At 35.4% G+C, this 26,376-nt stretch overlaps 1 protein-coding gene across 4 annotated transcripts in view; it reads left to right on the forward strand.

Annotated features, from left to right (window-relative positions):
• The window catches only part of CNOT6L (CCR4-NOT transcription complex subunit 6 like), a 120,134-nt gene that overhangs the window by 44,389 nt on the left and 49,369 nt on the right, over positions 1-26,376 (forward strand). For all 4 annotated transcript variants that reach the window (XM_086704787.1, XM_086704788.1, XM_086704786.1 and 1 more), the window contains exons 2-4: positions 1,056-1,177; positions 4,218-4,404; positions 5,619-5,704. In XM_086704787.1, coding sequence (XP_086560913.1) covers positions 1,066-1,177; positions 4,218-4,404; positions 5,619-5,704 — 385 coding nt within the window. In that variant the 5' untranslated portion in view covers positions 1,056-1,065. The remainder of the gene's footprint in view (positions 1-1,055; positions 1,178-4,217; positions 4,405-5,618; positions 5,705-26,376) is intronic.

Consider the following 26,376-nt stretch of genomic DNA (forward strand, 5'->3'; position numbering starts at 1 on the left):
ATTTGCTATTATTGCTATATCTAAACTGGATTTTATTTTCTGCCAGTTACCAAGCAGTAATTCTTGTGTTGGACTCCTTGAATGGGTTACTTTCAGTGCCATTTGTCATATGCTTCATACATTGCACACTTGAGGATTTTTATATCTAGTTTTTACCATTCGTGATCAGTCAGTGATTATTTTGGCAGTTACATGAAGAAGAGTATATAATAATACTAGTTTCAATTCGGTGGCATGGACACTTCTGAGAGTGAAAAGGAATGATGCTGCCTAAGAACAACAGGTTAAACCAAGACAGGCTCATACTAAGATATCATTCTGTGTGATGCTTTTGACTGCAAGTGATGAAAAACACAAGCTAAACTAGTTTAAACAGTAATATATATTGGTTTGTGTATGCAAAAAGCCCAGTGTTCGGGAGTCCTACAGGTATGATTTGGTGAGGACTCTGGCTTTGTCTATTTTCTAGACTCTGACTTCTGTGGCTGGTTTCCCTTATAATCCTTGGATGGTTGCCAGTAGCAATCTGGGCTATATTCTTCTATGATTAGCAGGATAGAGAAGCCTGAATAGAATGCGTCTTAAGCTTCATGGTTATTAGATACATCTGAGCTAATCTCTGTGACAAGAGGAATGTCATGTGCTGATTGTCTTAAATACAAGATATTTGAATATCACCGAGGCAAGGAGGACAGGATTACTTTGATATTGTTAGACTAGTCAAAATCCATTCAGAAAACTGGTGTAGGGTCTGTCTGTTTGGGAAAGCAAGACTGCTAAAGCAAGAATGGGTGGAAGTTCGGGAAGCAACTACAAAGTTCAATGTGAAATGCAATGTCTTTGCTTATTCGCATTTTCCCTTATGCATCTGTTACTGAGTTCCTGCAAGAGCCTAACATACTGCAGACATGTTTTCTTCTAGTGAGAATTTCTAGCATGAAATGACTTAGCCTGGCAAGGGGAAAGGAGAAGAAAATTTACATCCCATTTTTCTTTTTTTCTGTGAGACTGTGGTAATTGTTGATTATCCTTTTTTTTTTTTTTTTTTTAAACAGACTAATAGGGATGCCAAAGGAAAAATATGATCCTCCAGATCCTCGCAGAATTTATACCATCATGTCAGCAGAGGAGGTAGCCAATGGGAAAAAATCTCACTGGGCAGAATTAGAAATCTCGGGTGAGTGGAATCTGAAGCGTTTAATCCAGGATATAATAGCAATAATGAGCAAGAATTGAGTATTGTATTTATTCCTATGTTGTACATTTGTAATTAGATGAACTAATTGAGAAAATAAAAGATTCTGAGTACTGGTGTTTAATTTACCTGTGACTAAATATCTTTTTTCTGTTCTTTCTTTTGAAATAATACCTTGAGCCAGAGTTGGCATCTGAAATTGAGGACATTGGGAGTTTAGTTTCTGAGTAACCAGGTTCTTTGATATAATAGATTTAATTTTGGCTATTGCAGAGTAATTATTTTTGGAAATTGAAATCTTTGCCATTTTCCTATCATCCTAGTGTTGGCATAGTAGGAAGCTTAGAAGCTGTTGATTCCAAAAAATAACTATATTACATGACCTTTCATGTTTAGGATTTGTTCAGATAGAATATGATTCCTAAAAACTTACAGTCCTAGTGTACTAGTGACAAAAAAATCAGACAAACTCAAGCTGAAAAACTCAAACTGCAAAATACCTAACCTAGTAATCCTCAAAAGTGTCAAGGTCATAAAAAACAAGGAAAGACTGAGAAACTGTCACAGACCATAAGAGACTAGGGAGACATGATGACTAAATGCAAAATGGTATCTTGAATTGGATCTTATAACAAAAAGATGGAAAAACTGGTGAAATCCAATATAAAACCTGTACATTAGTAATGTACCAATAATGTACAAAAGTAATGTACTAATATTAGTTTCCTGGTTTTGACAAATGTATCATGATAATATAAGAAACTAACAGGGGAACTGGATGAGAGGTATACAGGAACTCTATTATCTTGGTAGCTTTTCTATAAATCTAAAATTATTATAAAGTTGAAAGTGTATTAAAAATAGAATATAATTACTGTTTTTTGTTTATTAATTGGTATAATACAGATAATGTGGAATGTGATACCCCTGTGTCTCCCTCCCCTCCCCCCCCCACAGGCTTTCATTGGGAAGCATTAAACCCACATTATAGTGTTAATAGCAAGAATTACCCGTATATTTAGCTTAAATGTAATCTGGTGGGTAAATGTTGGTAATCAGAAGAGTGAATATCAGCAGATCCTATTGGGCTAACCCAGGGTTTCTCAGTTAGGCACTGCTAACACTTAGGGCCAGACAGTTCTTTGTGGTTGGGGGCTGTTGTGTGCACTGTAGGTGATTTAGCAGCATTCCTGGTCTTTACCCACTAGATGCCAGTAGCACTCCTCTTTTTTTTTTTTTTTAAAGGACATTAATTTTAACTTCATTGTAGACATGATAATTGGAATTTTGAAATTTTTTAATGTTTATTTTTGAGAGAGACAGTGTGAGTGGGGGAGAGGCAGAGAGAGAGCTGTCAGTACAAATTCCCACATGGGGCTTGAACTCACAAACGGTGATATTATGACCTGAGCTGAAGTCAGATGCTTAACTGACTGAGCCACCTAGGCGCCTCATGATATTAGAATTTTGATAATGAAGATAGTTCTCCAGCAGTTTGGGTCCTCCAGATAGTTAGCCACATATATGTTTAAATATAAGTTAATGTTAACATGTTAATATATTAAGTTAATATAATATATAATAAGTTAATATATTAAGTTTAAATACATATGAATATTAACATGAGATATTACCATTTTGTAAATAATTCCATTAAAACACACATGGGATAAAAGGTTACTGTAATACATATCAGTGGACATCTTAGGGACTAATTTACATAAATTATAATTTTTTAAGCTGAAGTATAGTTAACACACATGATACATTAGTTTCAGTTATACAGCATAGTGTTTAGCAGTATTCCCGGCCTCTACCCACTAGATGCCACTAGCACTCCTCTGGTTTTGACAACGAAGAATGTCTCCAGAGTCCCAAAGTCCCTTGGGGAATAAAATCAAAATTGCCCCTGGTTGAGAACCACCTGATTAAATCCCAGGTAAGACTTAAATAAGTTTCTTTTACCACAGCCTCTCTTCACTTGAACACTTTCTTTCCTATTAAAATACAAAATCCTAGCTGGCACCTGAGCCTGATAATAGATAGCATGAAGGAACCTGTGACAGAACCCTGGACAGATCTGAGCTTGAGTTGACCACTTGATAGCTATGTGAAAAGTAGCATTGACCATTTGACATTTTGTGGCCTCTATACACCTTCCACTGCTCTTTTAATCAAGATCTGTTGTTTCGAATGTGATATGTAATTAAATTCTATTTTACTTCTGTAAAGTTTACAAAATAATCTTCATATAAATTAAGATAATATCCCACTTTACAGCAGCTGCGGTTAGGTGATTTGCCCAGATCTATATAGCTAGTAAGCGGTAAAAATCAGGATTCTGAGATAGGTTTCCTGAATCTTTTCTAGTCCATGTGCTACAATAGCTGTCAGATGCTGACTGACTGACTGATAAAGCTTAATGTGTGACCATTTCACTTGAGTATGTTGCACTTAATGCAAAATCTTAAACCAGAGTTGTTGATTGTAGCATCGAAAGCTGGGAACGATATCTCTTTTATGGGTAAAATGGTTTTCCTAATGGTCAATCTGATATTGGTTCTAAATCATCGTAATTACTCTTGGTAATTTAAAGTTTGTAGAAGAATCCAGGCCCAAAATATGGACAAAACTTGCACTATTATTTTTTGTGGAGTATGTAAGAAATACTTTCGTTAGGACTGTGCCTTAAAATAAAATTCAAGACTGTTCTGTCACAAAAGCTTAAGTCAGCCTGATGTTTTCCTTGAGAACTCACCATCACCCTGACTCCAGGGGTCTCCTTATTATGCCACATCTCATTTAATACATGGGGAGTTCATGAGAAATAATGGTTGTTAGGCAAAAGTGACATGAAATTAAAGAACAGGTAGGTTTGGAAGCAGTCAAATGGCATTAATAGAAAACTAACCTCAAAGATGCAGTATCTGTATATTGCAGTCTCTTCTACCACTTTGTAGTCCTTGGAGGTTAGTCTTCATCCTGGGCCTAGATTTTAATGCTTCAATATTTTGCCTTTTAGGTAGAGTGCGGAGCTTAAGTACGTCACTTTGGTCATTGACACACTTGACAGCACTGCACCTAAATGACAATTACCTTAGTCGCATTCCACCTGATATTGCCAAGCTTCATAATCTGGTTTACCTGGATCTGTCATCCAATAAACTCAGAAGTTTACCAGCAGAACTAGGAAACATGGTGTCTCTCAGGTAAGGAAATATTACTGATATGACTCACTTTATAGAATTCTAAATTTACCAAATAAGAAAATTATGAGATATTATTCCTCTTACAGTAGGATTTTGGTATGCATTTGAAGATCAAATGATAAAAATTGTCTAAACAGGGCTCGAGGTGGCATCCGTTGAACATTTCCTTTCTTTCAATTTGAAGCTTTCTAAGTAGAAGTGTGCTTGTCTTACCAATTTCTTTTAACAGCCTTGAGGTGGGTTGGGATTAAAATATTAGGTCTCGCTTTAGGCTCAAGCATGTGATAAGATAATCATAAATAATTGAGAAAATACTCTGATCTTGTAAGTAAACTTCTGGGAACATACCTGTTTTATAAGGTGAAGTATACTTAAATGTCACAAGTCCTTAAGGAAACCTTAGAACTTGATAGTAAATGGATTTATTTCTTGTCCTTTAGGGTTCTTTAAGAATTTTTTCATAGGAAAAAATTTTGTAGGTCCCTTAAGACCTTGTATAAATGTTTTCAGTGTAGGCAGGTATTGCTTTTCTATGTTTATTTGCTAAGTGGTAATTTTTTTTTCTGGCTAAGTAGTGATATTTAAAATTGCTGTCATGTGTTTAAAATTAAACATTTATATTGTTTTAGAATCTTATTCCTTATTTTCTTAAAATACTTTTTAGTCATCTAATAATATGGCTGTTTATTTTTTCTGTAATCTGGCCAAAATTTCAAAATTATAAGCTTGGATCTTACCTATATTATCCTATTATCTGTATTATGCTTTATTTTCTGTGGTTATGTCCTATGTCAGTGATTGTTCATCATAGTATCTTAATGTGATTACAGTGTAATCAGTTATAAGAATTGATAAAGGTGATTGGTTGTTACATTTTTCTGTGGAGTATACTGGATACTGGTTGTCTTTGGATACAAAGAATATCTGTCACTTTGATTTGGGTAGGCATTTGAGTGAGAGAGAAAAGGGAATGGAGTTAGCCTGCGAATGATATGTAGTTCTTGCAGCTTTAGTAATCTGTGCTGGAGAATGAATAAATTATAGAAACATTGTTAACAGTTGTGGTAGTTACACATTTTGTACATTTTTTGGATTGAATGTGTCTTGCAAGTAAATATAACTCATGGTATGTTAGGGAAGGCTAAGAAAGTAATTGTAGATATTAATAAAGGTTTGATATATTAAACTTTTTTCTTTTCTTTTTTTTTGAACAGGGAATTGCTTTTAAATAACAATCTGTTACGGGTTTTGCCTTATGAACTTGGTCGGCTCTTCCAGCTACAAACTCTAGGTTTGAAAGGTGAGTGATGTTAGAAGATGACAGCGTTAACACTCACTGAGTATTGAGGTGTTGTGAGCCTTTTAAAGACAATTTTGGTTACAATATAGGTAAGGTTTTTGCATAATTTTGAGAATGTAATTATACTTTCTCTTGAAAGTAAAGTGGTTCTTCAGTATCAAATTGAGCTTCAGCATTTCATCATACTGCCATCATTTTAACAAATTTGTATGGGGAAAAATTTTAAATATATTTTATATTTAATTTTCTGTAAAATTCTTACATTTCTTAGAGGAGGTATTTTAAATTGACACTGTAGTTCCGCCTGCCACCCCACCTATAAAACCATGACTTAATAGGGTAAACCCCAGGCAGAATATTCCATATCAGGTTTTGATAGAGTAGATAAAATTGCAGTGACATATTGTTTGTTATAAGAGAGAAAACAACAGTAAAGATGAACTATACCTAATGAGAATGATTGTTCTGAATAAAGTATATCAATCCAAGATAGATGTTCCTTTGATAATCTCATCTCAGGCAGTTTGGGATGAAAGTCATTCTCAATTCATATTAATACTGAAATTTGTTATAATAATCTCTTATGGCATAGCATAGGAGGAAGGGTTTATTTTGATTTTAGAGGACTAAATACAGATATACTATATTGGTTAAATATTTTACTCTGTGCTCATTAGGAATGGACATTAATCAAAGCCTTATAAAGCAAACACTTCCTTATTTTATTTTCCTTCTTCAAAGACAATTTGAATCTCTGAGAACATGTTCTGTTTGCATTTGCTTATGTCATATAATGGAGTATTAAGAAAGAAGCTTGAATATGAATTGAAAGAATCCTGATATTATTGGTTGACATGACAGAAATAGTATTAGATTTCCTTGTGTAGTTAATCTTTTGTAAATTAGACAATTATATGAATGGTATGTCTTGTGTTTTTACTCTCTCTGTAGGACTTTTTTTTTTGATATTTTTTATCCTATATGAAGAACCAGGGGATACTTATATCTAAAATATTTTCTTGAAGATTAACCCCAAGGCATTTCATATTTAACTGTTGGGACATTTCACCTTAATCTCTGTATGCTGAATCTTATTCTTATACGTTAGACTTGAAACAGCCATCCAGCTAGAATTGGAATGAGTGCAGGTCTGTTCTTCTCTATTAAAAAATATTATGAGGGCACTTCGGTGGCTAGTTGGTTAAGCATCCAACTCTTGATTTCGGCTCAGGACATGATCTCATGGTTTAAGATCTCATGGTTTAAGATTAACAGCATGGAGCCTGCTTGGGATCCTGTTCCTCCCTCTCTTTTTGTTCCTCTCCCATTTGTGCTTGTGTGCTCTCTTGGTCTCTCTCTCTCTCAAAATAAATAAACATTTAAAAAAATTACAGAATGACTGTCATTTTTTATAATCTTATTAGACTCATGAAGTATGAAATTCACACTTTTGTACTGACCGTAGTAATTTTTTTGTCTCTAAGAATAACCATTGCTTCTTTTAACATCAATTAGAACAGCCATTTTTGGGGCACCTGGTGGCTCAGTCGGTTAAGTGTCTGACTTTGGCTCAGGTCATTGATCTCATGGTTCATGGGTTCGAGCCCTGCATCAGGTTCTGTGTTGATAGCTCAGAGCCTGGAGTCTGCTTCGGATTCTTCCTCCTTTCCTTTCCTTTCCTTTCCTTTCCTTTCCTTTCCTTTCCTTTCCGTTCCGTTCCGTTCCGTTCCGTTCTTTTTTCTGCCCCCCCTCCCCCCGCTCATGCTCTCTCAAAAATAAACAAACATTAAAAAAACTAAAACAAAACAAAAAAAACCCCAAAACAGCCATTCTCCTCCTGCTAATATTGATGGAGAGCACATCAGTGACAAATGAATAATTTACTGTTGAACTCAGTGGATTTACCCTTTGTACAATGTGATGTTCCTGAAAACGCAAATATTCCCTATCTTACTGTTTCATACCCCATTCCATATTATCTCATGTAGAGACCTATTCCCATAAAATTTATACTAAGCATCAACTGAATGAATCATTCTGAATATCTGTTATCCCCTTTGTCCTTCATCCATTTTACTAGTTAAAATCTTAGTCTTCCAAACTACTGTTTTTGGCTGGCCTTTGATCCTAGTGTCCTTTTGTTTACTGATTCGCATTTGTTAAAGTCTCTTCTTAGACCTCTAGTCCTTTAAATTGGGTACCAGCTCTGCCTCGTGAACGATCACTTAGCTTTGTTCATTCCTATGAATACGTTTCTTTTTATTAAACTTCAGTTTGTTCTAAGGTAAATACCTATCTGCATTCCTTTTCTCTTTGAAAATCTATTATTCTGGTAGAGTACCACTTTCTCTTCAGGTGATCCAATACAGAAAAGCCAAGGACGTTTATTATGCTAAGGAAAATAGAAATAAGTCAGTCAAAGAAAGACAGATACCACTTGATTTCACTCATATCTGGGATTTGACAAACTTAACAGATGATCATAGGGGAAGAGAAGGAAAAATAAGATAAAAACAGAGAGAGGCAAACCATAAGAGGCTCTTAAATGCAGAGAACAAGGGCATCTGGGTGACTCAGTCGGTTGAGCATCTGATTTCGGCTCAGGTCATGATCTCCTGGTTTGTGTGTTCGAGCCCCACGTCCAGCTCTGTGCTGACAGCTCAGGGCCTGGAACCTGCTTCAGATTCTGTGTCTCTTTCTCTGTCTGCCCCTCCTCCACTCGCACTCTGTCTCTCTCAAAAGTAAAGAAACATAAAAAAAAAAAATTTAAATGCAGAGAACCAAGTGAGGGTTGATGGGGGTGGGGTAAACAGGTGATGAGCATTAAGGAGGGGACTTGTCCAGATGAGCACTGAGTGTTATATGTAAGTGATGAATCACTAAATCCTACTCCTGAAGTCAAGACTACATTGTATGTTAACTAACTTGAGAATAAAATAAGAAAAGAAACCCAGAGCCATTTCTGCTATCTTTCCAAAGTTTGAGATGGTAGAAACAGGATTGGTTTAGAAACAGGAATAAAATGTCCCTAATGAATGGTAGCTTTACATTCTTAGGAAGGTAAGACTTGAAATTTCCTAATCTGTTTTAGTACTCATAAAATGGCACTGTGTTTCCAGAAAAGGGAAGGGAGTGGAATGGAGCATTTATTTCACTTAGGGTAATACCCTCTAGGCCCATCCATGTTTTCACAAATGGCAAGATTTCATTCTTTTTTATGGCTGAATACTGTTTCTGTATGTATATGCCACATCTTCTTTATCCATTTACCTGTCAGTTCTCAACAGAGGTTATTTCCAGATCTTGGCTGTTGTAAGTAATGCTGCAGTAAACATAGGGTTGCACATATCTTTAAGGTCAGTTGATTTTTTTTTTAGTAGACAAACAACGTTGCATTAGTTTAAGGTGTACAACATATTAATTCAACTCTATATATTAAGTTGTGCTCACCTCAGTGTAGCTAGCATCTGTTACCATGTAACACTATTACAATACAATTGACTGTATTCCCTGTGATGAACTTTTCATTCTCCTGACTTACCCGTTCTATGACTAGGAGCCTTTCCTCTTCACTCATTTTGTCCATTGGCAGTTATCTGGCAGCCATCACTTTGGTCTCTGTATTTATAAGTCTGATTCTGCTTTTTGTTTATTCATTTGTTTTCTTTTTTATTCTGTATATAAGTGAAATCATGTGGTATTTGTATTTCTGACTTACCTAGGATAATACTTTCTATGCCTGTCACGTCACAAATGGCAAGATCTCTTATTTTTAATGGTTTAGTAATATTCTGTTTTATATACACACACACACACACACACACACACACACACCCCGTCTTCTTTATCCATTCATCTATGGATGGATATTTGGGTTGCTTCCATATCTTGGCTATTTTAAATAATGTTGCAGTAAACATAGGGGTGTGTATATCTTTTTGAATTAGTGTTTTCATTTTCTGGTAAATGTGTAGAGATGGAATTATTGGATTGTACTAGATTTCTATGTAACTTTTTGAGGAACCTCTGTACTATTTTCCTGTTTAAAATTTTTAAAAATTTAAATCCAAGTTAGTTAACATATATGTAATAATGATTTCAGGAATAGAATTTAGTGATTGATTAGTTACATATAACACCCAGTGCTCATCGCAGCATGTCCTCCCTAATGCCCCTTGTCCATTCGTCCACCCAACACCCCATCAGTAACCCTCAGGTTGTTGTCTGTATTTTAGAGGGTTTGTTTCCCTCTCTGTTTTTATATTATTTTTTGCTTCCCTTCCCTTATGTTCATCTATTTTGTGTCTTAAATTCCACATGAGTGAAATCACATATTTGTTTTTCTCTAACTTACTTCACTTAGCGTAATACACTCTAGTTCCATCCATGTTGTTGTAAATGGCAACATTTCATTCTTTTTCATTGCCAAGTAATATTCCAGTGTGTGTATACATACATGTATACACACACACACACACCACACCACACCACACCACACATCTTTATCCATTCATTAGTCGATAGACATTTGGGCTCTTTCCATAATTTGGCTATTATTGATAGTTCTGCTATAAACATTGGGGTGCATTTGCCCCTCCAAATCAGCACTCTTGTACCCTTGGATAAGTACCTAGTCATGCAATTGCTGGGTGTAGGATAGTTCTATTTTTAATTTTTTGAGGAACCTCTATATTGTTTTCCAGAGTAGCGGCACCAGTTAGCATTCCCACCAGCAGTGCAAAAGCTTTCCTCTTTTTCTGCATCCTCACCAACATCTGTTGCTGCCTGAATTGTTCATTTTAGCCATTATGACAGGTGTGAAGCAGTATCTCATTTTGGTTTTGATTATTTCCCTGATGATGAGTGATGTTGAGCACCTTTTCATGTGTGTCTTAGCCGTCTGGATATCTTCTTTGGAAATGTGTCTATCTCTTTTGTCCATTTCTTCACTGGATTATTTGTTTCTTGGGTGTTGAGTTTATGTTCTTTATAGATTTTGGATACTAACCCTTTATCTGATACGTGATTTGCAAATAATCTTCTTTCATTTGGTTGGTTGCCTTTTAGTTTTGCTGATGGTTTCCTTTGCTGTGCAGAAGCTTTTTTTTTTTTTTTTAAATCATCTTGATGAGGTCCCAATAGTTCATTTTTGCTTTTGTTTCCTTTGCCTCCAGAGACATGTCAAGAAGTTGCTGTGGCCAAGGTCAAAGAGGTTGTTGCCTGTCTTCTCTACGGTTTTGATGACTTTCTGTGTTTCATTTAAGTCTTATCTATTTTGAGTTTATTTTGTGTATGGTGTAAGAAAGTAGTCCATACATGTCTTCTGCTTGTTGCTGTCCCATTTTCCCAGCACCATTTGCTGAAGAGATGGTCTTTTTTCCATTGAATATTCTTTCCTGCTTTGTTAAAGATTAGTTGGACATACATTTGTGGGTGTATTTCTTTGTTCTCTATTCTGTTCCATTGACCTATATATCTGTTTTTGTGCCTGTACCATACTGTCTCAACGATTACAGCTTTGTAATAATATAGCTTGTAGTCTGGAATTCTGATACCTCCAGCTTCGGTTTTCTTTTTTAGGATTGCTTTGGCTATTCAGGGTCTTTTCTGGTTCCATACAAACTTTAGGATTGTTTGTTCTAGCTCTATGTAGAATGTTGGTGTTATTTTGATAGGGATTGCTCTGTACTGTGTTCCATAGTGGATGCACTAATTTACATTCCCACCAACAGTGTAAAAGGGTTCTCTTTTCTCCACATCCTTGCCAAAACTGGTTATTTCTTGTCTTTAGATACCAGCCATGCTGACTGGTGTGATGTGATAGCTCATTGTGGTTTTGATATGCATTTCTTTGATGACTATTAATGTTGAGCATCTTTTCATGTGTCTGTTGGCCTTCTGTATGTCTTTGGGAAAATGTCTTTTCACGTCCCCTGCCCATTTTTAATCAGTGTTTTTTTTTGGGGGGGGAGTGTGACTTGGAGAGTACTTTGTATATTTTGGATATGAAGCCTTCATAGATACAGCATTTACACATCTTCTCCCATTCATTAGATTGCTTTTTTGTTTCGTTGATGGTTTCCTTCACTGTGCAAAAGCTTTTTAGTTTGATATAGTCCAGTTACTTAATTTTGCTTTTGTTTATGTTGCCTGAGGAGAGAGATTCAGAAAGATATTAAAACCAGTGCCCAGGACTTGACTGCCTTTGTTTTTCCTTTAGGCATGCTATGGCTTCTGGTCTTACATTGAGGTTATTAAACCATTTTGAGTTTATTTTTGTGTGTGGTGTGAGAAAGTGGACCAGTTTTATTCTTTTGCATGTACCTGTCCAGTACTTCTAATACCATTTTGGAACTGATTTTTTTTTTAATATTTATTTATTTTTGAGAGAGAGAGCCTGAGCAGGGGAGGAGCAGAGACAGAAGGAGACAGAATGCGAAGCAGGCTCCAGGCTCTGAGTTTATTTTTTGTGTGTGGTGTGAGAAAGTGGACCAGTTTTATTCTTTTGCATGTACCTGTCCAGTACTTCTAATACCATTTTGGAACTGATTTTTTTTTTTAATGTTTATTTATTTTTGAGAGAGAGAGCCCGAGCAGGGGAGGAGCAGAGACAGAAGGAGACAGAATCCGAAGCAGGCTCCAGGCTCTGAACTGTCAGCAGAGAGTCCATGTGGGGTTCGAACTCACAAACCGCCAGATCATGACCTGAGTTGAAGTCGGATGCTTTAGCGACTGAGCCACCCAGGCGTCCCGGAACTGATGTTTTAATGTAGTATGAGGGGGTCTCATTTAGAGACTGATGTAATCCTGTTTTTGTTCTATGTATATAACCAACCATCTCACTATCATTTAGTGAATAGTTTTCCCTTTTCTCACTGATCATCAAGAAAGTCACCTATCAGCTATGGTAGGGTCTGTTTTTGGATCTCCATTTTGTATATCCAGAAGTCAGTTTGTCTAACCTTGCACTAATTAATACATTGTCATAATCATTTTTATGGCTTTATATTAAGACTTTATATATGGTTTGGGAATTCCCTTATGTTTTCCTTTCACAGTGTGGTGGTAGTCTGGCTGTCTTCAATCCCTCATACATAAGAAATAATTTGTTATAGTTCACCAAAAATGTTGTTAGAACTTTGGGGCTGCATTGAATGTGTAGGTCAATTCAGGAAGAATTGACTTTGTTTTTATTATAATTATTTTTATCATTATATTTTAAAATATAATTTATTGTCAAATTGGCTTCCATACAATAATACCCAGTGCTCCTCCCAACAAGTGCCCTTCCTCAATGCCGATCACCCACTTTCCCCTCTCCCCCACCCCCCATCAACCCTCAGTTTGTGCTCTGCATTTTTAAGAGTCTCTTATGGTTTGTCTCTCTCCCTCTGTGTTTGTAACTATTTTTTTCCCCTTTCCTTCCCCTATGGTCTTTTTTTTAAGTTTCTCAAGATCCACATATGAGTGAAAACTTATGATATCTTTCTCTGACTGATTTCACTTAGATCAGTATCCTCTAGTCCCATCCACGTTGCTGCAAATGGCAGGATTTCATTCTTTCTCATTGCCAAGTAGTATTCCATCGTATATATATAAAGCACATCTTCTTTATCCATTCATCAGTTGGACATTTAAGCTCTTTTTCCATAATTTGGCTGTTGTTGAAAGTGCTGCTATAAACATTGGGATACATGTGCCCCTATTAATCAGCACTCTTATATCCCTTGGATAAATTCCTAGTAGTGCTATTGCTGGATCATAAGGTAGTTCTATTTTTAATTTTTTGAGAATCCTCCACACTGTTTTCCAGAGCAGTAGAACCAGTTTGCATTCCCACCAACAGTGCAAGAGGGTTTCCCATTTCTCCACATCATCGCCAGCATCTATAGTTTCCTGAGTTGTTCATTTTAGCCACTCTGACCAGTGTGAGGTGGTATCTCAGTGTGGCTTTGATTTATATTTCCCTGATGATGAGTGACATTGAGCATCTTTTTATGTGTCTGTTGGCCATCTGGATGTCTTCTTTGGAAAAGTGTCTATTCATGTCTTCTGCTCATTTTTCACTGGATTTATTTATTTTTCGGGTGTGGAGTTTGGTGAGTTCTTTATAGATTTTGGATACCAGCCCTTTATCTGATATGTCCTTTGCAAGTATCTTTTCCCATTCTGTACGTTGCCTTTTAGTTTTGTTGATTGTTTCCTTTGCAGTGCAGAAGCTTTTTATCTTGATGAGGTCCCAGTAGTTCATTTTTGCTTTTAATTTTCTTGCCTTTGGAGATGTGTCAAGTAAGAAATTGCTGCGGCTGAGGTCAAAGAGGTTGTTGCCTGCTTTCTCCTCTAGGGTTTTGATGGTTTCCTGTCTCACATTCAGGTTTTTCATCCATTTTGAGTACAGTGTAAGAAAGCAGTCCAGTTTCATTCTTCTGCATGTTGCTATCCATTTCTCCCAGCACTATTTGCTTAAGAGACTGTCTCTTTTCCGTTGGATAGTCTTTCCTGCTTTGTCAAAGATTAGTTGGCCATGCATTTGTGGGTCTAATTCTCGATTCTCTATTCCATTGGTCTGTGTGTCTGTTTTTGTGCCAATACCACACTGTCTTGATGATTACAGCTTTGTAGTAGAGGCTAAAGTCTGGGATTGTGATGCCTCCTGCATTGGTTTTCTTCTTCAGTATTACTTTGGCTATTCGGGGTCTTTTGTGGTTCCATACACGTTTTAGGATTGTTTGTTCTAGCTTTGAGAAGAAATGCTGGTGCAGTTTTTTTTTATTTTAATGTTTATTTATTTTTGAGAGAGAGAGAGACAGAGCATGAGTAGGGGAGGAGCGGAGCGAGAGGGAGACACAGAATCCAAAGCAGAGTCCAGGCTCTGAGCTGTCAGCGCAGAGCCTGATGCGGGGCTTGAACCCACGAACCGGCGAGATCATGACCTGAGCCGAAGTCGGACACTTAACTGACTGAGCCACCCAGGCACCCCTGCCGGTGCAATTTTGATTGGGATTGCATTGAATGTGTAGATTGCTTTGGTTAGTATTGACATTTTGACAATATTTATTCTTCCAATCCATGAGCATGAAATGTTTTTCCATTTCTTTGTGTCTTCTTCAATTTCCTTCATAAGTTTTCTAAGGTTTTCAGCATACAGGTCTTTTAAAGCTTTGGTTAGGTTTATTCCTAGGTATTTTATTGTTCTTGGTGCAGTTGTAAATGGGATCAGTTTCTTGATTTCTGTAAGAATTGACATCTTAATATATTGAGTCTTCCTATCTATGAATTTTGGCATCTTGTCCATTTATTTAGATCTTAGTTAATGTCTTCAAATAAAATTTTATAATTTTCTGCACATCTTTTGTATAGAAATACAAGTACAAGAAATACTTGTATAGAAATACAAGTAAGAAAAACTGATTTATAGTAAGTAAAGTTTTTGCCTAATTCTCATTCTTCTTAAAATTTGCCTGCAGATTCCTTTGGGTTTTGTATGCAGGTAATCTTTTAATGTGCTGATGGTGGTTTTGTTTCAAAATCTTATGTGCTTATTTCTGGGTATTTTACTATAATGTTGAGTAGAAGTGTTAATACTGGGTGGGTATGTTTCTATTCCAAATTTTAAAATAAATGCTTCTAATATTTTTCCATTAATAATGATATTTGCTTTATAATGTTTAGTTTTTAGTTTTTTTTAGAAGTTTTCCTTTTTAAAAAAAAATTTTTTTTTTAACTTCTATTTATTATTGAGAGACAGAGAAGACAGCATGAGTGTGAGCGAAGGGCAGAGAGAGGGAGACACAGAATGCAAAGCAGGCTCCAGGCTCCAAGCTGTCAGCACAGAGCCCAACGCGGGGCTTGAAATCACAGATCGCGAGATCACAACCTGAGCCAAAGTCGGACGCTTAACCAGCTGAGCCACCCAGGCGCCCCAAGTTTTCCTTTTTTTAACAAAAAGGTTTATTATTAATTTTTGAGAGGGAGAGAGACAAGCTGGGGAGGGGCAGAGAGAGAGGGAGACACAGAATCTGAAGCAGGCTCCAGGCTCTGAGCTGTCAGCACAGAGCTCGAAGTGGGTCTTGAACCTACAACCTGTAAGATCATGACCTGAGCCAAAATCAGACACTAAACTGACTGAACCAACCAGGTGCTCTGAAGCTTTCTTCTGTTTCTATTTATGCAAGTGCTGAATTTTATTAAATATTTTTTTCATCGATTATGAAATGATTATTTTTCTCATTTCATAGGTTGAGTTAATTATATCTGTACAGTTTTTACTTTTTATTCCTTTTAAATGTTTTGTTATGTAATCTCTACACCCTCTTTTGGGCTCAAACTTACTACGGTGTGATCAAGAGTCACATGCTTTTCTGACTGAGCCAGCCAGGTGCCCCCATCATTCCCAATTTAACTACCCTTGTCTTACTGTGATAAATCCACCCTGGTGCTTTCATATGCTGGATTTATTTTGATAATATATGTCAAGGACTGTGAAAGCTTGGAGATTTTTACTCTTATAAGCTAATAAGTTAGCCAATTATTGTTTCATGGATAGTGGCAGAAGACAGTGAGACTCCTGGGTCAGAGACAAAGAACATTATGACTTCAAACAATGAGGTGGGCCCAACCAGCCACATGCTGTGTACACAGTGAGTTTGCATTGCACCTGCGTAGTTCAAGTCTATCACTCCAGCAATTTGGAAGGAAGAAGCAAATACTTAGCAAGCAGCAAAAAGCTAGTCCTGATTCCCCAAAGGGCAAAGAGTTACATGGAAATATTACTATGGTTGCCTTAACCTGTCTAGTTTCCAGTATAGCTAGCTATAGAAACTGCTCAGTATCAGACTGATAGGCCTCAGCATCTGTCATACTCACCAAGAATGAAGAGGGAAGTACAGGGTCCCTGGTGGACTGCCTCTCTCCAAAAAATTTCTGTTAGGAATTTTAAACATATGCTCATGAGCAAAATAGACCTGAATAAGATTCTTCCTCTGTCCTCTTTAAAAAGTTTGTATAAGATTCAACTAACATGTTCCTTGAGATAATTCTATAAATTATTCTATAGAGAATAATTGTATAAAGCTGTCACTGCTAGGTGTTTCTTTATGAAACATATTTAATTACCACCCCAATATATTTGTAGTTAGAAGGATCATTGAGGATTTCTAATTGTTAATGAGTCAGTTTTGTTGGACCATATGTGTAGTATTAGAATTTGTTTGCTTTTTAATTTTTCAAATTTATTTGTATGAAAGTGGTCATAATATATATGTTGTCCACTAGATCAAATTTATTGCTCAGATTTTTTGTCTTTACAAATTTTTGGCTATTTACTCTTTTAGTAATTAAGGTACTCAATGCTAAAATTTCCACTAAAATTGTGGATTTGTTCATTCCCCCATTAGTTCACCCAGCTTTTGCTTTATAGCTTTTGAGATTATTTTATTATGTATACTGTATACTACTATACCTTTTGGTGAACAGAACCTGATATTAGGTAGTGAGCCTCTTCCTCCTTTGTTAGTATTTTCATCTTAGTCTTTTTTTGTCTAATATTACAGCTGGGCAAATTTTCTTTTGGTTAATGTTTGTCTAATATATCTTTTTTCATCTGTTTACTTTTAACCTTTCTGTGTACTTATGCTTAGGTGTATCTCTTGCAAATAGTATATAGCTGAACTTTGTTGTTAATACATTCTGGCTTTATGTTGTTTTTAATGTGGGTTCAGATCAGTTGCCTCACCTGTATTGTAATTATGAATATTTTTGTGTTATACTATTCTACCTTTTGATATCACCCCCCTCCTTTTGCCTTTCTAGAAATATTTTTTCCTTTTGCCTATATACTTTTATTGCTTTGGAGTTAGTATGTTCTATTTTTAGATGTAGCGATTACTCTTGAAATTATTCCTTAAGTATATTTTTGAAAAAATTAAATTTTTAGCAACTTTTTTACTAAGTTACAATTTATAGTAGTGAAATTCACCCCTTTGGTGAATGTTTTGGTGGATGTTGTTTGTTTATAGTTTCATAACCCTCACCACAATTGAGAAATGGAAGTGTTCTGTCACTCCTCACTTCATTTGTGTTGCTGAAGTCAACACCTACTCTCATCTACTTTCTATACTACATGGAAACACACACTGTGTAGCCTTTTGAGTCTGGATTCTTTCCTTTAGCATAATGCTTTAGAGATTCATCCATGTTGTTGTCTATAACAGTAATTCATTTCTGTTGCTGAGTAGTATTCCATTGTGTGGATGTACAACAGATTTTTATTCACAAATTGAAGGACTTTTGGGTTTCCAGTTAGGGGTGATGAGAAATAAAAGCCCTGTGTAAACATTTAAAGACAAATTTTTGTGTGAAACAAGTTTTTATTTTCCTTGGGTAAATACTTGGGGTGGGATTGCCAGGTTGTATGGTAGATGTATGCTAAACTTCATAAAAAAAAACGGTTTTCTGTAAGCAGCTGTATCATTTTGCTTCCTCACCAAAAGTATGGGAGAATTTTAGTTGCTGTGCATCATTGTCAGCACTTGGTATTATCAATCTCTTAATTTTTGCCATTTTAATAGAATGCAGGGATATTTCATTTATTTCTTTAATAATGATACAATGTGTCTTTTCATGTGTTTATATATCTTGATTCAAGTGTCTATTAACATTGTTTGCTTAGTTTTATTATTGAGTTGCTTTTTTCTAATTACTGATATTTAAGAGTTTATTATATATTCTGGATTCAGATCCTTTTTTAAAATAAGTGTTTTGCAAATATTTTCTCCTAATCTGTGGTTTGTGTTTTCTGTTTCTTTATAGGGCCACTCTCCAACTTTGTGATTATTTTTCACGTTAGCTTTTATACTTCTAGATGCTATACATTTCTACATAAATTATAGAATCAGCTTATTTTTGCAAAATATCCTGCTGAAATCTTTTTTGGGATTGTGATGAACATGGAGATCAGTTTGAGGAGATTCAGTATCTTAATCTTGAGATTATGTTTTCCAATCTGTGAATACAGTGTATCTCTTGCGTTTATGTAGGTCTTCTTTACTCTGTTTCTTTAATGTTATAGTTTTCAGCATGAATATCTTACAAACACTTTGCTATATTTGTACTTATTTGATATTTTTGGTGCTGTTGTAAATGATACTGCTTTCTAAATTTCCAGTTACTCATTGATATTGTAGAATTAAAATGCAACTGATTTTTAAATATGTTGCCCTGTCTCTTGCAACATTTGTAAACACCTACAAAATTCTGTAAATAGACACTGTTTCATTTATTTCTTTCCCATACAAAGTCTTTTAATTTGTTGCCTTGTTTTGGCTAGGACAGTATAAATACATGTGATGATAGTGCACATCCTTGCCTTGTTCTCAATTTTAGGGAAAAGCACTCAGTCTCTCACCATTAATGATATCAGTAAAAAGTTTTCAGGTGCATAGGTGCTTTTTCAGGTTATATAAATTTCCTTCTATTTTGCATTTGCTTGAAAGTTTTTATCATTGATGGAAGTTGAATATGGTCAAATACTTTGTGTACAACTTTTGAGATGATCATATAATTTTTCTTTAATTTGTTTATGTGTTGAATTATACTAATGATTTTCAGATGTTGAGCCAACCTCTATTCCCATTTTAAAAACCACTTGAAAAAAAAACCACTTGGTCTTTATGTATTCTTTTTAATATATTGTTGGATTTTATTTGCTAGTATTTTGTTCAGGATTTATACATTAATGATCATAAGACATATGCTGTAATGCCTTTCTTACAATGTTTTTTATTGATTTCGGAATACTGGTGACCTCATAAGATGGGTTGGAGAGTGTTACTAACACTTATAAAGTGTATTTTATTTGTTTATTTTGAGAGAGAGCGTGCACAAGTGGGAGAGGGGCAGAGAAAGGAGAGAGAGAGTCCCAAGCAGGCACTGCACTACCAGTGGGGAGCCTGATGCGTGGGACTTGATCCTTCAAATTGTGAGATCGTGACCTAAGCTAGAATTAAGAGTGAGATGCTTAAAGGACTCAGCCACCCGGGTGCCCCAAGTGTTACTAACACTTCTATTTTCTGGAATAGTTTGCATAATAACATTTGTATACTGCTTTCTTTATTGGTAGAATTTTCCAGTAAAACCATATGGTCCTGGAATTTTCTTTGTTGAAAGTTTTTAACTATTAATTCAATTTCTTTCATTGATTAAGGACATTGAGATTATCCCTTTCTTAGTATAACTACTCCAGCTCTCTTTTCTGTTTGCATGGCATACCCTTTTCTATTCTTTTACTTTCATTCTATTTGTATCTTTGAATATATAGTATGTCTTTTATGGACAGCATATAATGGATTATTTTTTTATTATTCATTCTGCTAATCTCTGCATTTTAACCAGAGATTAATCCAGTTACATTTAATGTGTTTGCTGATAAGGTAGGATTTTTGTCTGTCATTTTACTCTTTTCTATGTGTTAGGTTCTTCTTGTTCCTCTGTTCCCCAATTAATGCCTTTTTGGTTAAATGAGTATTTTCCAGTGTACCAATTTAATTCCCTTGTTTCTTTTGCCTATATTATTTTGAGTTATTTTCTTAATGGTTACCTTAGGGGTTACAATAAAAATCTTAGTTATAGTAGTCTAATTTGGATTAATAGCATCTTAATTTCAATAATATAAAAAACTTTGCACCTATAGCTCCATTTGCTTCTCATTTATTCTATTATTGTCATAAATATTATCTTTACATATTATATGCCCATCAACATAGATTTATTATTGTTGCTGTATGCAGTTGTCTCTTAGGTAGATTAAAAACACTAATTGTATTTATGCTATCTTCATTTATACTTATGTAATTATCTTTATTGGCATTCTTTATTTAATCATATGAATTCAAGTTTCATTTCAGCCTAAAGAAATCCCTTTAGTATTTTCTATAGGACTGATCTAGCCACAAACTCATTCAGTTTTGATTTATCTGGCAATGTCTTAATTTCTCCCTTATCTAAGAAAGATATTTTTGCTAGATATAAAGTTCTTAGTTGACATTTTTTTTCTTTCATCACTTTGAATATGTCATTCTTCTGCCTTTTGACCTCCAGTTTCTGAGAAAATACAGTGTTAATATTATTGATTGTCTGTACATGATGTGTTGCTATTTTCCTGTTAAGATTCTGTTTTTGATTTTCTGTAGTTTTATTATAATTTGTTTAAGTGTGGATCTCTTTCACTTTATTCTACCTAGAGTTTGTTAAGTTTATTAGATGTGTATATTAATACTTTTCATCAAATTTGGGATGCTCCTGATTATTTTTTCAAATTTTTTTGTTCTGTGCTCGCTTCCTCTTCTGGGTTTCCCATCCTACATAATGTTGGTATACTTCTTGTATGCTGGTATATCTTTAATCTCTGTTCATTTATTTTTCCTTTCTCCCCACCGCCCCCCCCCCCCATTTCTCCCAGACCATTATAACCTTAGCTGGCCTGTCTTTAAGTTCACAGGTCCTTTCTTCTGCCTATCCACTGCTACTCTTGAGTCCTTCTAGTAATTATTTTCATTGTACTTTTCAACTTAATAATTTCTGTTTGGTTTCTTTTTTAATATTTTGATTTTTTTAATGTTTTTATTTTTTCTGGATTTATTGAGATGTAATTGAGATATAACTGTAAGTTTAAGGTATACAGTGTATTGATACACTTATATATTGCAAAATGATTATCAGCATACTTGTAGCTAACACCTCCATCTCATCACATAATTACCATGTATTTTTTGTGTTGAGAACTTTTTAAGTTTAACTCTCTTAGCAAGTATATACTACAGTGTAATTAACTATAGTCACCATGCTGTATATTAGGCTCCCAAAACTTGTTAATCTCCTAACTGGACCTTTGTAACCTTTGACCATTATCTCCCCTGCTTCCCTCCCCCCTAGCCACTGGAATCCGCCAGTATACTTGCTATTTCTCTGAGTTTGGCTTTTATCCAGGTGTTTGCTTAATGTGATTCTTAATGATTTTACTAGTTTGAATCACTGAGATCTGCCCATCTTCAGAAGAATAACAGTCTGTATTATCAGGGTAGACAGTGCTTATAGGAAAATGTAGCAGTAACCAAGAGAAGAGATGAGGTTGCTTCATTCTTTTTATCTTCCTGATTCTGTTTCCCTGTGCTTACTCTTTTCTCAGCTGGAGGTGACTATCCCTGAAAATTCCTCAATTGTTCTTATGCTGTCAGAAGTGGTTTTTTTGTTTTGTTTTTCCTGAAAGATTTTCTTAATGCATTGTGGTTCTTTAAGTGGCCATCTTGGTAACACCAAATGTTGTATGTCAACTGAATGATCTTACATGAGTATCCACATTTATTGTCAGAAGAGATGTGAACTTTGTTTTGGCCTAAATTTTAGGAAAGTCAGTCCCAAAGCTGATATAACAAACATGAAACCTGTCCTATTTCCTTCCTGTTCCTGCACTTTGCTGAAAAATAATAGAAATTATTGCTTTTTAAAATTTGTGTTTATTTACCTAGTTTTAGAAGAGCTACTTATTTTTTTGAGTATAATTGACATACAGTAATACTGTTAGTTTCAGGTATACATCATAGTGATCTGAAATCTTTATACATTATGAAATGATCCCCATGATAAGTCATTACCATTGATTGCCATACAAGGTATTATATTATTGGCTGTATTCTCTTTGATGTACATTACATTCCCATGACTTATTTTGTAACTGGAAATTTGCTCCTTTTAATCCCCTTCATCTATTCTGCCTGCCCTTAATCCCTCCCACCTCTGGTAACCAATAGTTTCTTTCTGATATCTGCGTGTTTCTGTTTTTTCTTTAAGTTTTATTATCCAAGTATACTTGACATACAATGTTATATTAGTTTCAGGTGTACAGCTTGGGGATTTGACAATTGTGCACATTACATGATACTCACCACAGTAAATGTGACTCTCTGTCACCATACAAGGTTATTGCAGTGTTATTGACTACATTTCCTATAGTGTACTTTTCATCTCTGTGATCTCCTTGTTTTATAACGAGAGGTGTAACCTCTGAATCTCCTTCATTGATGTTTCCTACCACTCACCCAGCTCCCCTCTGGAAACCAGCAGTTCTTTGTATATAAAGGTCTGTTTTTGTTTGTGTGTTCTTCATTTTTTTCAGATTCCACATATAAGTTAAATCATATGGTATTTTTATTTTTGTCTGACTTACTTAGCATAATGCTCTCTAGATCCTTCCATGTTGTCTTAAATGGGAAACTTTCATTTTTAATGGGTAAATAATATTTCATTGCCTACGCATACCATTTTTTTTTATTTGTAGATGGATAGTTTGTTTCCATATCTCAGCTATTATAAATAATGCAATAATGCTACAGTGAACATATAGGTGCATATATCTTGTTGATGTTTTTGTTTTCTATTTGGTTACTTTTTGTGATTTTGATTTCTTTTTTGATATTCTTTGTTGAGACATCATTGTCATACTTTCTTTAGATATGGTTTTCTTTAGCTCTTTGAACATATTAAAATAGGTTTTGAAAGACTTGTAGTATAGTCCTCAGGTACAGTTTTTATTATCCTCAGAGACAGTTTCTATCCATTGTTTCCGCCCCCCCTCCCCCCCCCCCCCCCCCCCCCCCCCGTTATAAGACATACTCTTGTTTCTTTGCATCCTTTGTAATTGCATTAAGAACTGGGACATTTTAAATAATGTGGCAACTCTGAAATTATGATACCTCCTATTCCCAGGGTTATTTGTTGTTTGTTCCTTTAGTGACTTTCAGAACTAATTCTGTAAATTTCATATTTTTTTATCATGTAATTATATTGAAATCTCTCTTCAGTTTAGTGTTCAGTTAATGCTTAGGCATAGATCTTTTAAAGTTCCTGGAACCAGTGAATCTTCCAATCTTGGCCACGTGGCTCTTTGTGTGTTTTGGGAAATGCTTTCAATAATCAGCCAAGAAGTATACCACTCCGCCTTAGCCTTTACTTCTTACTTGTGCACAGCCTCAAGATCAGGAAAAGGTGAAAGTACACTATTTTTTGGTCTTTCATAAGCCTATGCAGAGCCCCCCACAGTTATGGTCTCCTAGAGTACCTGGAATATGTCAGAGCTTTTCAAACTCTTTTTTTTTTATTTTTAATGTTTGTTTATTTTTGAGCAAGAGACAGAGTGTGAGCCGGGAAGGGGCAGAGAGAGAGAGAGAGGGAGACACAGAATCCGAAACAGGCTCCAGGCTCTGAGCTGTCAGCACAGAGTCTGATGTGGAGCTTGAATATACGAACTGTGAGACATGACCTGAGCCGAAGTTGGAAGCTTGACAGATTGAGCCACCCAGGTGCCCCTGTCAGAGCCTTTCAGAACCCTTATTGAGCTCTTATCCCAAGCTTTTCTTAAGCATTTAGGTTAGTCTGTTGTTTGCCTTACCTGTTTCTATGACCTCAGGCAGCCATAAGTTAGCATAAGTAAGCATTTACCAGTAATGGTTTCCTCAAACATGCCTTAACACTCTCCACTACCCTTCATTCAGGTTGAAGGCTTTTAGCACTTGGCAAGAGTCAAGGAACCACTACCAAAGAAGTCAGAGATAAATGACTAGTCATTCCAGGCTTTGAAAGGCTGGAGCTCAATTTTGGTTGCTTCAGTGGTTGCCAAGCTGCCCTGGCAGTGAGGGACCAGAAGTTATCTAAACCCCCAAAATTACTGTCTTCACTGCTATTCTGCCCTTTTGTTCTTACGAAGGGGCAAATTTTTGGAAGTTCTTAGTCTGCCATTTTTGGCTTCATTTTCTATCCATTTCTGTTTTCAGTGAGGGGTGGTATTTTCTGTCTTTCAAGGAATTTGTCATTTTTTTTCTAAGTTGTTGAACCTAAGGACCTAAAGTTTTCTTAATATTCCTTATCCTCCTAATGCCTCAAGGCATTAAAGAGGGCTGTTTCCTAATCTTTAATTCTTGATATTGGTGAGTTGTGTCTTTTTTTTTTCTTCTGATCAAATGTAGGTTCATCAAAAATTTTTTGCCTCTTTTTCAAAGTATCATGCTTTAGATTTGGTAGTAGTCTCTTGTTTTTCTGTTATAAATTTTATTGATGTCTCCTCTTTGTTGTTCCTTCTTTCTGTTTTCTTTGGCATTCATTTGCTCATTTTTTAGATTCTTAATTTGGAAGTTAAGTCATTGCTTTTAGATCTTATTTTCTAAAATAAAGCTTAATCCTATAAATTTCTCTCTAGACACTAACTTAGGTACATCATACAAATTTTGATGATGTATTTTCATTTTAGTTCAGTTAAATTTCCTTGTGACTTTCTCTTTGACCCATAGATTACTTAGAAGTGTATAATGTTTAATTTCTTTTTTTTTTAAATTCTTTTAATGTTTATTTTTGAGAGAGAGAGAACGAGAACGAGCAGGGGGGAGGGCAGAGAGAGGGAGATTCAGAATCCGAAGTAGGCGCCAGGCTCTGAGCTGTCCACACAAAGCCATTGAGGGACTTGAACTCACAAATCATGAGATCATGACCTGAGCTGAAATTGGCTTAACCAACTGAGCCACCCAAGTGCCCCATTTTGTGCGTGTGTGTGTGTGTGTGTGTGTGTGTGTGTGTGTGTTGTCTAATTTCAAAATACCTGGAGTTTTTTTAGTTCTCTGTTGTTGATTTCTAGTTTTATTATGGTCTGTATGCTTTGGTTTTACTTCTTTTAAACATGTCACAGTTTGTTTTCTAGCCCAGAAAATGGTGTCTTGGTAAATGTTTGTGTACACTCGAAAAGATCATGTATTTTCCTCTGTATGAGTATAGTATTATATAAATATCATCATATCAGTTGACAGGTTTTTCTCATTTCCATCTCTACTGACTTTCTGTTTACTTTTTTTGTTGATAACTAGTGGAGGAGTGTTGAAGTCTTAAATACCATTTTGCAGTCTTGGGAGATACTATTCCACTCTATTCCAGCTTCCATTCTTGCTAATGAATTTTATTACCATTACCGTGTTTGTTTTGTTTTGTTTTTAAGTAGCTGGTTATTTTCCCCAAAGGGTTTTAAAGCTTTCTATTTACAATTGTCCTTCACAAGTTTGCCGTACAATGTAAAATGAAATCCTTTCATGTACTTCTTTCTATACGTTGTGCTTCTTCTGTCAGTTTATTCATTCTTTAAAAATTATCTTGTGAAAGTTTGCAGCCTTTTTCTATTTAAGTAATGTGTCTTCTCACTTCTCTTTAAACTGTCTTTCCAACAGGACTTGTTTCCTGTTGGCTGTCGTATGTCAGAATCTAAATTTTTTTTCCAGTTTTCTTGTTTGTATCTCCTGTTGCCTTTGGGTTTTCCCAAAGGACTCCGAGCTTCTAGTTCTGTTTACCATAATCATCTGTTATTATACAGAAACAATACTGATGTGATTGCATGATGTGGAAGGGGAGGAAGAGTCCTATAGTTTTATGATTAGGTTTCAGTCCCATTAAAAATGGGCCTGAATTAGATCTCCTTCCTGCTCTCTCCACCCCAAATTAGGCTAGAGAGGGCTGGAGTGTTGGGTATTTACCTAACATTAAATGGTAAAACTTCACCTGATTATACTCGTAAAATAGTTTGCCTTGCATGCAGGACTTGTTAAGGAGAGCATTACTCTTCCTACCAGAAGCATAAGGGGAAT

This window comes from Puma concolor, chromosome B1 (assembly GCF_028749965.1).
Source record: "Puma concolor isolate L17-30 chromosome B1, mPumCon1.1.hap2, whole genome shotgun sequence".
NCBI lineage: Eukaryota > Metazoa > Chordata > Mammalia > Carnivora > Felidae > Puma > Puma concolor.